General features: G+C 47.8%; 1 protein-coding gene across 1 annotated transcript in view; it reads right to left on the bottom strand.

Annotated features, from left to right (window-relative positions):
- Nucleotides 1-13,808, bottom strand: part of TENM4 (teneurin transmembrane protein 4) — a 715,043-nt gene that overhangs the window by 76,609 nt on the left and 624,626 nt on the right. The window contains exon 19 of the mRNA XM_032852968.1: nt 13,163-13,379. Coding sequence (XP_032708859.1) covers nt 13,163-13,379 — 217 coding nt within the window. The remainder of the gene's footprint in view (nt 1-13,162; nt 13,380-13,808) is intronic.

Raw genomic sequence — 13,808 nt, 5'->3', positions numbered from 1 at the left:
TCAGATGATGGTTAGCATTCTTTAGCGATACGGTATTTTTAAATTAAGGTACATACATTGTTTTTCAGACATAATTATATTGTATTCTTAATAGTCTATGATAAAATGTAAACATAAATTTTATATATGCTGGGAAACCCAAAAATTCATGTGACTTCCTTTAGTGTAATATTTGCTCTATTTCAGTGGTCTGGAGCCAAACCAGTAGTATCTCCGAGGTGTGCCTGTACTTCAAACAGTCTTCTTGATGATGTTGAATCTTCGGATTAACTATTTTTAGGTTCTTGAATGTTCTGAATCTTGATTACCTTTTCTGTTAGACTGGATGAAAATGATCATTATTGGTTTTAACTTCATAGTGGAGTTGACGAAGACTCTGTACTAGAGGTACCAGCTCTGCCATTTTTTTTGTTTGCTCGGACTCACGGTATATCGTCTTTGATTTGTAGCTACTTTATAAGAATCTTTTGATGACACTGGACCATTCTGTACCTAAGTTTAGTTAAACTAGATGTTAAACACACACACACACACACACACACACCCAGTAGTCATATTGTAAGACACTAGAATTAAACCAGCAAAAAGTCCACTGTCTCTCTTAAGAGTGTCTTGTTACCAACTAACATTCGGACCAAGGGAGCAAATCAATGAAAACCTAGTGTTCCACATGAGTAAAACATTCACTCGTTCTTACTTTTTAAGATCAAAAGTAAATACAGATGTTCTAATATTTTCTCCCTGTACCTCATGGACCACCCTGAGCACCCACCTTGGGACCACTGCCCTGCACCAGAGTTACAATGGTGTGTGTTTGTGATTTCTTTTTATGAAATACCCTTGAATATGCTCTATATTATTATATTCAAAAGTTAACTTCTAGTTGTGCTTCATTCTTTTTAACTTATTTCAAAGCACTTCCTGTTTTTTTTTTTTTTCCAATGACCTTAGGCCCAAACCAACAGAACTGGATCTAATCACTTTCTTTTAAATGTTCCTGACTTACTGGAGGGCAGGGAATTGGACCAGATCTTCTCTTGAGGAAGGAGACTTCTGAATCTAAGAGCTCCCCAACTGTCCCAACTTTATCACTGTTGTTTCACCACATCACCAGGGTCTCTATGTTACCTAAGTCATTTCTGCAGTACCCACTGTTTCCAGACAAAGTCCAAACTCTTCAGCTTGGCATACAAGCCCCTTCAGAATCTGGCCCCCGCTGGTCTCTGCAGGCTATGTCCCATTTTTCCATTCTCATGTCTTGTGTCGCTGTCATGTTAAATTACTTCTCATATCCTTGTCTTGGCATGTATTTCCACACCTCTTTGCCTTTGTCTCTGTTTGTTCGCCTGCCTTGAATGTCTTTCTCATTCCTATTAACCTCTCTTTTAGGGCCTGCTTCTCAGTGAGGCTCTTCCTGATTTCCCTGGTACAAAGAAGTCATTCCCTCCTTCGGTGGACACAGCACAATACACTTACCCCAATAAAGTGTATTCCTTAGTTCAAACATCTCTTCTTCTCTTCTATATTGTGAGTTCTTTGAGCATAACGACCATGTTTCTTTCCACCTTTGTAACCCCAATGCTCAGCACAGGACTAGATCCATAGGATGCATTCAGTAAATGTTGAGGACAGAAATCAATGAATATCACAAAAATCAGTGAAAGAAGATGATGAAAGCAAAAAAAAAAAAAAAAAAAAAAAAAAGAATGTAGCTATTTCAATTAGCCCCAAATAAAATATATATGGAAGAGAAACATGGACAGATGTCTGGTAAATGAGAACAGGGTTCAGTTATTGGACGTTTAATTGAGCACTTACTGTGTACTACACAGTGCTGGGCAGTAGGGAAGATAGTCATCCATCTTCTTATTTACTTATGCAAACTACAGGAGGGCACTGCTGTTAGTTACTGTTTTATTTCTTACTATATATATGGTAAGCAGTTAAATAACTAACAATAAATGAGACACAATCCACTTGTCTGAGTTGCTGACATTCTGGAATGAATATAATTTGATTTTTAAAAAATCCTTGTATCTAGAAGTAAAACTAGCATGGGATAAAAAGGGGGCTGCCTACCAAGTCATGCCAGCATGACATATAATCATTCCTACACTTACAACTGAGCTCTGGGCTCTGCCCACATACCCTGACTTCTGTTCTTCTGACTGCCATGTTGGATTATGACTGGAGTTGGGTTCAGTTTAGACTCTACCAGAGGCTTCCAGATCACTTGCTGGGTATATGGAATAAACATCACAGGAAAGTACTCCAGTTCATTCAGAAAAAGCTTTTTTCTCAGGCTATTTTTGTATATCTGGAGAGATGGAAGGGAAAATCCAGTCTTCTTCAGAGTAATGGGAGAAGGGTCCTGGGGGTGACTGAATCCAACTCCCTCATTTAGAGGTGAGGTACATGATCTCTGGAGCTGGATGGGGATCCCCACAAACACACATGAAAGCTGGGGTGCTGACAGGGCTGTTATGGTACCCTGACACCACCTGGGGACATCTAGTGACAAGATGGCCCAGCAGCTACTAGTGTCTCCTGGGCCCTCAGGCTGCACCTGCTGCAGAGCTTGGAAGCCACTGTTCTGTGACCTCCTAGCTTCATGTGGCTATTGAGTCCTTCAGAGACTCAGGGAACATGAACTCCCAGGCCACAGGTCAGATCACCCAAGCCTGTGGGCAACCGGACTGCCGAATGCTGATGCTTAGGGCTGAGTCATTTCCTACAGGAACCCTCTGGAATATTTTCTGTTAGCCAACAAAGGTGAACACAAGAACGGAGCCCTTGACTATTCCTAACACTGTATGTGAGAGAAATGAATCCATTGGTTGTGGCAAAGGAGAAGCAGGACTGAGAGTGGTTGGCCTGTAGAGATCATTTTGGAGGAGCAAGGGTGCTGTCTGGGATGTGGCTTGGAAACACTTGGGACATGGACATGGAAGGTCCACACAGGCTGGTCTCTGTGCTGTGTAGCCAGAGGCCTGCTTCAGAGAATTCTCAGGAGATGGTTTGTGCTGTTAGAAAAACTCGAGGCAGCTCCACTAATATGTGACTCCAGATACAGTCTCCCAGTGTACAAGTCGTTTCTGTGACTGCATGCTCTGTCTTCCTGTCAGAGCACAGGATGGGTCCTGCTTTCACCTGGAAAAGGGAGACTTCTCTTGCTTTGCCCAGAAAGGAGGGGACAACCGGAGTGAGATCCACTTCCTGAGTTGGGGACAATGCTGAGCAGAGATACAGAAAATCCAGCTCATACGAGGGACAGGGCAGGAGGATCTGACAGGGTGCAGCCATGATGAGATGGCTCCCACGGGTATGGATGTCCCATGTGTTACCAGGTTCCAAAGCAGAGCAGGGATGGAGCTCTAGAACCAGATGTGTCAGGGGCGAAAGCGTGGCAAGAGAAGGCAAGGCTTGAGTCCTTGGCTGGCAGGGCTACCGAATTGCTTACCTCAGGGCACAGAAATTGTGGCTGGGAAATGTGGTTGGGACAAGGCAGAAACCCATCTGGCAGAGCTGGCAAGCCACTGGTCAGACAACCGAGCAGTTGACGGACCTGAGACTGAGTGGCTGGGGCTGCTCGAAGCCTTCTCTTCAGATTGGGGTTGGTTCTAGAGGACTGCAGGTTGGACCCACAGGGCCCTGCAGGGGTGGGAGGAGGAGACAGACATAGGAAGGCACATGGGCACAACCCTTTGTTTTACCAGAACACTGTCCAGAGGTAGCATTTCTCCACATCATAGCTTGTCTCCACAGGGTTCACTTAGAGCCAACTCTTGACCCTGCAGGTATCAGACTGGAGGGCCATTTAGACTCGCTACAGACGTGTTTGGTGCATGTGTTAGTAACGTGATGCTTGACTTCGGGCTATTTTTACTTCTTATGGCTTGAAATTTATCAGGATCAGATAAGTCCCTGACTTACAAGCACGGGAATTACTGCTTGAGAGAGCCCTCACTCGGGACCCCAGGTTCTCCAGGATGTAGGAGAGTCCTGCGTCCTGCTACTATTTTGCTGAGCCAAGAGCTTTCTCTGACCTCCAAGTTTTGTCTTCTACCACAAAGAGCTGGTGATCTCAAGGTCCGCTCACCTCTGCCTGCCCTGGCGCTGGGGCACTGGCATCAATTCCGTAATGGCACTCACGCTTCTGGCTAAGATTCTCGTTCTTCCCCCAGTTCTCAGAGTGACACTAAAGCCTCTACAAATACTAATGTCCTTGCGAATGCTAAGGCTAACTCTTGCTCTCTGTGACGGGGGTTACTAACACTTACTGAAGGCATACTGCCCTGACACGTAAGTGTTTTAACGTCTCATTTCATCCTCAGACATCCCCATGAGGTGTGGGTTAGTATCCTCATACGGCAGGTGGTGAAAATGAGGCACAGGGGGAGACCTGTCCAAGGTCACAACAAAGGGTTACACAGCAAAGGGTGGGGCTGGGAAGCAAGCCTGGGCTCCCTGCCTCCGAGGCTGTGCTCTGAAGTGCGAAGACCTAGTGCACATTCACTTTACGTCACGTTGGACAGAACTGGATAGAAAGCTGGGGCCAGCCGGGGTTGTGGAGTTGTAGCAGTGTCACATTGTACAGATTTCCAGACTGAAGATGCGGAGAGGGGGGACTATGAACGACCAAGCAGAGAATAGAGCTCGGCACACGGGCTCCAGGAGCAATTGGTTTGGCTTCAAATGCTGGCTCTGCTGGGGCACTTGGGTGCTTCTGTCAGTCTGGCTCTTGATTTCAGCTCCGGTCCTGATCTCAGAGCGGTGGGATCAAGCCCTAACTTGGGTCTCCATGCTCAGTGGGGCGTCTGCTTCTCTCTCTTTCCCTCTCCCTCTGCCCCTCCCCCTGATTGTGCTTGTTTACTCAAAAAAAAAGCTGACTCTGCCCCTTATAAGCCCTATGTCTTTGGCCAGGTTACTGAACTTCTCTGTGCCTCAGTTTCCCATCTGTAAAAGAAGGGTGATGAAGTCCCTGTGTCATAGGGTTTGCGGGGAGACATAAAGGTGTTACTACTTAGGAAAACTACAAAGCATTTCAAACAATGCTGATGCACGGAACGTCCTCGGTAAATGGTAGGTGTTATAACTGAATGTGTGTTCCGCACCAGCCAGCAGGCTTTCAGGTATTTTATCTCATTTAATCTTCCCAACACCCTGCAGGGTGGGAATTGGTAGCCCCACGTCACAGAGGACGACCTGGAGCCTCGCTCACCCGAGGTCATCTGCTCTCACTCGCCCCAGGATTTGACTGCAGGCTCTCTCCGGGTAAACCCCGAGTGGCTCCCGCTTCCGCACAGCGCTCTGCTAACGTCTGCCGTGACGGACAGCTAGGAACCAGCTGCAGCTACCGAGCAAACAGAGATCGTAGTTCGGTTTTGAAATCAGTAACGGGACGATCAAGTGGCAGAGGAGGAGCTGTTAGCTACTCATCAGGATGATGCGAGAAGTTGCTTCCTGCATCCTGAATTAAATTCACCTCATTGCTTTATCATCATAGACATTCATTTCAGTGTGGGGAGGGATTTTTTTTTAAAAACCAACATGAATAATATATAATGGCTGACATTTTGGAGGAAGCAGGATCTTTACCTTCTTCCATCTTCCGTCAGGGTAATTTATCATTGTCTTTCTCCCTGCCCCCCTTCTCTTAAACTGATGGGGTAGCCTGTCAGTTCAGCTTGTTCTGAGACGCAGGAGTGTAATTCAATAATAAATTCACTCAGAGGCCAGCTGTCAGGAAGCTGGTGTTTATTTGAGCTCCATTAGATGGTCTCTACCACTCAGGCTCTCTGAGGGCTCTCTGAGGGCTGTCCACAACCCAGGGCTGGGGGCTGCGGATGGGGGGGGTGGCAGGCAAATGCCTTTCTGTAACTGCTCTGCTACCAGAGTGCATATGGGATCTCCCCCCGCCCATATACACTTGTTATTTTTCTCGTCTTTGAAACCCTTGCTTTCAAAATTCTTGGAAACCTTGTCTTTATAAAGGATCTGAAGTAAATTCTGAAGACTTACATGGCATCAAGTTTATTTCATTTCTCTTAATGTCCAGTTTTAAGTCCTAACTGAGACGACAAACTCTGATCTGGTCAGTGAACAGGCCAGGGACGGGTCTTTCTCGGTTCCTGCTCCAAATCCACCTGTATGCCCACATAGTTACCCTGTCCTTCCCTCTCCCACGGCCCCTCTGCACACCAGGATCAGGTACCCCAGACTTCCTGAGACCATCTTGATGTCAAACGTTGGAGCATGGCTCTTGACTTTTGATTTGGAGAACAGTATCACCATGATTATGCTCCAGCCACATTAAAATTCTTTCAAATCCCTGATTATCCCAGAAAGTCTTGTCAGTTCCTCAGTCTAGAAGGTACTTTTAAGTCTCATTCAACTGAAACCAACACTAAGCAATGCAGCTTATTCAGAGGCACGCGCGTGTGTGCACGCACACAACCAACCACGTTTCATGCAGTAACTACCCTTTTCACGGAGCTGCACCCATAGCTGCCATTCCATTGTCCCTCATTCCATTGAAATTCACCTCTTTTAAAAAAAATATTTTCGACTCGCTCCATTGATTCCATGACACACTAATGGGTTGTTAGGACCAGAAGTAGGATAAATAATGTTTTAATGGCCCACCACCCTGACGGAAGTCTTTGTCTCAGGACAAAGGCCACTCCCCACCAGAAGTCTTCATTCTGGAGCTCCCTTGTTGGGTTGCTCATTCATATTCAAAAACAAACATATACAGTTGGCTTCTCTGGGCCAGGCCTGTGCTGGGTCCTGAGGTTTCTACCTCTCTTCAGGCACTCAGCACTGGCTGATTGGCTGACTCACTGATTCATTGTGCTATCCTTGTGGCTTAGTCTGTGCCAACCTCTCTGCTTGGCACTAGGGGTTCAATGACTAACAAAGGATGGGACACACAAAGAGCCCTTCAGGTAAGGGGTTATGGATGCGGATCTTCTTGAAGGCCTTGCACAGAGCCGTATGTGCCAAACACAGCTTGTGTTATGAGGCAACTCTGTACCCCTCGGAGCCTGGCCAGTCTGATCTCCCGAGGCTCGGACCATCTCCACAGCATATGATCCTCTGCCTCCTTTGGGATGAATGCTCTGGTCACCCCTCCCTCCTTTTTTCAAAGTCCCCTGACTCCTCAAGTCTTTTCTCTTTGGGCTCAGTGTGTCCCATCAGCTGACTTTTCTTTTTTCTTTCCTTTTTTCTTTTTTCTCTTTCTTTCTTTCTTTTATTCTTTTTTTTTTTTTTTAAGATTTTACTTACTTGAGAGAGAGGGTACAAGCGCGGTGGAGAGGCAGAGGGAGAGGCAGACTCCCAGCTGAGCAGGCCCAACGCAGGGCCCAAACCCAGGACCCTGGGATCATAACAAGAGCTGAAGGCAGACGCCCAACTGACTGAGCCACCCAGGCACCCCCATCAGTGGACTTTCATAGCAATCTGTCCACACCCAACTTTCTCATTTGAGTGAGTTGATAAGCTATCAGGCTTACAGGGCCCAGAAAGACTAGACCACCTCACATTTCTCTCACCCATACTGTGTCCTCAAACCTATTCTGAACTGATATTCAAATAACTCAGGGGTGGTTCTTTTGTCAGAACCTCTTTCTACCATCTGGCATTGGCGATCTATTGCTATTCGCTGAAGGGATCTGTCTGCCTGTCCTTCCCAAGAGTAGAGAAGCAACCAAAATTGTGTCATAGGGATGTAATGGCCTTGAGTGTTCTCTGAGGAGGAAATGTCTCAAGCTTCCCTCTCTTTCCCAGTTGCCTGATCCCAAGCTTTATTGTCTGGGTTCTGTTATTTGTCCTCCTTTCATGGTCAGTTGGGGATCCATCTGTCACCTACAGACCCGAGTGGCCCCTTTCTTCCACTCAGTGCATTGTATTTTCCCTGTGACTCCAGGTGAGGGACAGGCATTCCACGGAGCAGAGGGGTCTGGGCCTCCAGGCTGGGAAGGAAAGACAGTAGTGAAGCCACCTAACCTGGTGATGGTGATTTTCCTGCTTGCTCTGTCTGCTCCCACTTCAGACCTGTGTTACATCAGCAGAAGCCACTCACACCTCTGTTCCTTATGTGGACTTGAGGACAGCAGGGGCAGAATGTCAACAGAGCTACAGCACTCGTTAAACCTGTATGAAACACCTGGTCTGGGCCAGGCATCGTGCTAGGCTCTGGGGACACAGATGAGCCAGACAGGGTCCCTGAGGGCTTCCTTACTCCAAGTCCTTTGACAGTCCTTCTGCTTTAGTTTGGAGTCAAGCTCTGTGCTTGGCTCCAAGGAGTCCAGCTCAGCTTAGAGCCTACCATGCTTGGCGGGGACCCTCAGGTCCCGAAGTGTGGCTGCCCCTCCTTCTGGGAGGGCCAGCCCTGCTCCGGGTCCTTGGGGGCCAGCTGTGTCATTGCACAAAAGCAGAAGGAGCTCCCCAAAGAATTCCTGGTGTCATCGGTGGATCTGAGAACCTCCCGCTTCTTCATCTCAGCCCTGGGGTCAGGCCTCTGAAGAAAAGTGTTCTGCAGACAGCCCTGGGCCCTGAAGACTTGCTTGCTTGCTTCCCCCACGGAAGGGCGCTCTAGTCAGTCCACATTGTCACATGGTCCCAGCATGCTCACCTGTGTGCTTCCCTGAGTCAGAGACCCAGCTGGGAGCCCACATCGTGCAGGAAGGCACCTCTGGGGCTGCCTGTCCTCGACGGGCTCAGAAATGCTGCCGCGGCTCTGGGTGACAGCCTGCATCGTGAGGCCTGTTAAATGGACTCCTGTGTGAACTCTACATGTTGTGCCATAGCGTGTGGGGTGCAGGAGAATGTGGGGTTTTCTGTCAGGCACAGGCACCAAGTCAGGTCTGCCTGCTCATCAGAAGGCCCGATCTCTGGAGAAGTGCCACTGGATTCCTCCCTAACGAGGACCCCAGCTGACAGCTGGTGGGCGCAATGCTGCTCTTTCCTTTCCTCAAATAAGAATTCAACAGTTGAAACCTTGCTCCTTTCTCGGTGGCTGCTGGACTTCCCTGGAGGACAGGTTACTACCAAGTTGCACTTCCAATTAAAAGAGTGAGAAGCTCTTTTTAACAATGTCACCATCACCATCGTCATCATCATCTCCTTCTCCATCATCATCGTCATCATCATTGAATTAGCGAGCATTTTTGGTGTGGCCAGTACTAGGTGATGACTTTATGTACTTTGTGTTTTTCTTTTAATTCTCATGGCAACTCTGCAAAGTAAACATTATTACCTCGCTCTTACAGATGAGGAAATTCAAGCTCAGAGAGGTTAAGGACTTTTCCCAAGGTCACACAGCTAGAACGCAGATGCAAAAGACTTTAAATTCAGTTGTCTGAGATGAATAAAGAAGAGGTGGCATGTATATATATATATATATACATATATATGTACATACATATATATGTATATGTTTGTGTATATGTATATACATATATATGTATATATGTGTATATATACATATATATATACACACACACACATACACACACACACACACACACACATATGAATACAACTCCACCATCAAAAAATGACATCTTGCCATTTGCAACGATGTGGATGGAACTAGAGGGTATTAATGCTAAATGAAAGAAGTCAATCAAAGAAAGACAAATACCCTATGATCTTGCTCATATGTGGAATATAAGAAACAGCTCAGAGGACCATAGGGGAAGGGAGGGGAAAAATAAAACAAGATGAAATCAGAGAGGGAGACAAACCATAAGAGACTCTTAACCAAAGGAAACAAACTGAGAGTTGCTGGAGTGGAGGGGCATGGGGGGACAGAGTAACTGGGTGATGGGCATTAAGGAGGACATGTGATGTAACGGCACTGGATGTTATACACAGCTGATGAATCACTGACCTCTATCCCTGAAACTAATAATACATTATATGTTAACTAACTGAATTTAAATCAAATAAACTAACCTAACCTAAACTAAACTAAACTAAATCCAGTTGCTTGATTCCAAAGGTTGTGTTATTTTCACTAGGCCATGCCGCTGCCGTAAAAGCAATCACATACTGACCACCTAAGTATGAAGTGCTGTGCTAGATGCTTTATTTCAGATAACCCTTTCAACGGCATTTGTGAAATAGCATTACAGCCCATTTGTAATCGGAGGCCCACACACAAAAGTTAAATCATTTCCTCTGACGTCACAGAGAGATGATGGGAGGTAAAGCCAAGATTCAGACTCTGGGCTCTTTCCACGAAGCCACATTCTGTCATATGAGAGGAAGGAAGGCCACAACCCAAACCTGGTAAGGGGTTCCACTTTACCCCAACTATGCAAATAAGCACCGATCTGAGGGCCCAGATTAAGACAACAGATACCTGATGGGCGTCCAGTGACAAAAGCATTTGATGCCTGTTTCCAGGTTTCTTGTCACTTGGGCTTTTTTTTTTTTTTTTTTTTTAACATAAAAATCTGTTTGGGAATACTGAGTAGTGACAGACTGCTGTTTCTTCTGAATCTAGATAAGTGAGGAGCAGGGGCCTAATGGTTTGGGCACATATTAGGTGAAAGGAATTTTTACAGTAACATCTAGAAGCTTCTGTTATCCATTTATTTGGAGACTGAATACCAATTCCAGGCCTTGCCCTAAGTGTGATAGGTCTGGAGAGATGAACGGTCTCTGCTTTCAAAGCATTTGTAGTTTAACTGAGGGTGACAAGTACATAAACAATAATCTGGGAGCTGACTTCTCCTGCCTCTGCTACTCATCTGTAATATGATTTTTAGCAGATGATTTAACTTCCCTGGACCCTGAATCCTCAGGATAAAATTAAGTAAAATAGATAATGTATCTATCCATCCTTCCTCCCTCCCTCTCTCTTCTTCTCCCTCCTTCCTTCCGTTTCTTCATTGTTCAAGGCAACATGTACGCGTATTTGGTTGAACATCTACTAAGAGCTAAAATGAGTAGGATGCAGTCCTTTTTTGGAGAACTCAGTTTAGAGGATTGGAGACATTTATATGTGTGTTATATTAAGCCACCTGCCCAGAGCCATGTATTCGGTAGTGGCAGAGCTGGGATTGGAAACACAAGTAGGCCTGACTCAGAGGCCTCTACTCTTCCCTTCTGCCAAGAGGTCAATTTCTCCTGGTACAGTTTTCTCAAGCTCCCTGAAAGTCAGACCTGCTGGATCCACAGTACTGAAAGCCTGTGTGGGTCCCCCAGGGATCTGTGGCATGTAAGCAGCAGCCTTTGGTGGGTCACCAGAAGACACGCAGGGGATGTGGTCCTCGCTGGCACCGATCAGGATGGCACGGTAAGGCCCTCCTTAGGCAGAACCACCACCAGCGTCCAACCAGCCAGAACCCTGATCAGATTCCATAATGGGCCCAATAAAGAAAGGATGAGTAAGGAATATTCCCCTTGGTGGGAATAATATGCTTATCCCTGGTTGATTAAAAGAACGTATGCCACAGGAAGGCCCACAAGCATTCAGAGCAAGTTACACAACTGAATAAAAGAGGAGGAAGCTTCCTACCCAGAGACATTTAACCTCTGAGTTTCTCAAGATTCTTGAGGTGAGTTGGAAGATTTGGATTACGATGTACTTTCATCTCTAAAAATGTTAAAGTTTGAGGGTTTTTCCTCACTCCTGTTATGCCCCTCCCGCTGGGCTCGGAGCACTCCCCCCATTTCACTTTTCCTGTCCTGTCCCTGCTCCTTGTGGAGAGGGACTGGGGCAATGGGAGGCATGTGCTCTAGACCCCACAGTCCTGTGGTGTGAAGCCCAGAACCCGGGCTCCATCCCATCCCAGCAGGGAGGCCTTCTTCTTGGATTCCCAGTTACGCTCTGGTGATGACAACCCCGCCTCCCGGGCTGGCTCCTTCTGAGGGCCCTGCCCTTCTCCCCTCACACATTCTCCCAGAGTAAACTGTTGTGTGCTCCTGGTTTCCACTCCTGCTTGCTTGTTGAAGGCTCCCAAATCAACATCTCCCACCTCCGTGTAAGCTCCAGAATTGCTTATGAACCACAGACTCTCCCTTCCTTGCCCTTACCGTGAGGGGGGAACTCCCAACCGCGCTGCTGCTTTCAGATCCTCAAGCTGGTGAAGGCAACACAGTCTCCCAAGGCATTTGAGTGACTCTCCTGCATTCCTCAGGCTCAAGTGATGCCTAAGCCCGGCTCATCTCCCCCTTTAAGTAGAACAGGAGGACAGCCTTCACCTTTCCCACTCCTCACCACTACCCTGTTGTCCCCGTGGCGCATGGAAGTCATGAACACAGAAGAGATGAAATCTGTGACCGCTGAACTGACTGTGCTGACTTTTAGAGAAAGTTCTGCATGTAAGAGGCAGCCCTACACGGGAAGGCATTCAATAGGCATGATTACCCGTCACTCCTGGATCCTGTGCTTGGTTCATGCATGCCTGGTCTTTGCACAAGCTCTTCCCTCTCCTGGGAATACCCTCCTCTCCCTGGCTGAGTTAACCATCTTTCATCTCTAAGACTCTGCTCTTAAGTCATGTCTTCCCCTCCCAGGAGCACCTCCTGGAGGACGGTCCCAGAGTGCCCTGAGGGTACAGTTCTGCTTGATCACCCTGGAGGTCTTTTTTGTCCCCTTAGTGGACTATTCAGCTCTGTGATTCCAGCATAGCACCTGGCACAGAGTGGACTTCAGTGAACAGCTGTCCAGTGGGTGACAGATACAACCAAACACTTGTGAAAGAATTCATGGGCCGACGGCCTGAGTGGGGGCAGCCACTGTGCCCCACCCCCCACCCCCACCATCTTCTGGACATCGGCTCTGAGGGTGAACAGTGTTAAAGTGTTTCCACTCGTCTGGAGACTGCAGAATCAGTAACAGCTGACTGCAAAGAGGGTATTGATCCAAGATTCCCCTTGGACCTTTGATTTCTCACTCTCTCCATCTATCACCCAGCGGGAACAACACAACTTGGCTCATTAAAATTCCAAATGCCTGGGATAGCAGTTTTCTAAGGGTGGGCACCTGAGGCTGCTTCTCTGCATCCCGTGACATTCCATCGAGAGCCTTCGATACCCACCCTCCTGGCTTCCCCCCACCCCCACCCCCACTGCCCCAAAGGTGGCCCGAGCTGATTCTGTTCTCCCGCAGAGAGCCATGGCCGGGGCCAGGGCGCAGGGGACTCACCCTCCGTCAAAGGGGTTCTCCCCAGGAATGATGTGCGTGCTGTCCCTGCCCACAAGGAACTTGATGCGGTCGTAGAAGGAGTGCAGGTTCTGCTGGGACGCTGGGGCCTGTGTCTCCTGGATGATGTCCAGTGGGTCGGGAGAGCCCAGGCACAGCGGGTTCACGTGGCAGAGGGGCTGGAGGCAGCAGTCAGGGTCCATGCAGTCCAGCAAGCCATCTGCAGGGGCGATAGCATTGAAGTTCACAGCACCATGGCCCGCCAGCCGTGTGTGTCTACAACACCTTCACTCACGTCTCTATTTTCCACTCACTGAGTCACCTGATTAAGGACGTGGGATGAGCCAAGGCCTTTGTGGGGAGATTGAGGCTTCAGATCTGCTCCCAGCCCACTCGTCTAGCTGGGGAGAAGGACAAGAACTTGTACAGGGGATGGGTGTTTCTGTTTCTTTTCAAAGAGACGGAGGGCATTCTCTGAGGGCCCAGGGGTGGAAGAACACACTGGAGGTCTGAGCTGCTCAGCTCCACTGAGAAGGTGAGGGACGAGCCCAAGAAGAGACTGTCGATGCCGGTGAAAGAACTTGCACGGCCGCGGGCAGCCTTCGAGAATTTGCACTGAACTCCCGGGATGGGGATGGGGACAGTGGGA

This window comes from Lontra canadensis, unplaced genomic scaffold, assembly GCF_010015895.1.
Source record: "Lontra canadensis isolate GAN:19392208 unplaced genomic scaffold, GSC_riverotter_1.0 scaffold7, whole genome shotgun sequence".
Classification (NCBI taxonomy): Eukaryota; Metazoa; Chordata; class Mammalia; order Carnivora; family Mustelidae; genus Lontra; species Lontra canadensis.
Note: the sequence above shows the minus strand (reverse complement) of the source record. Positions and strands in the feature narration are given on the sequence as shown.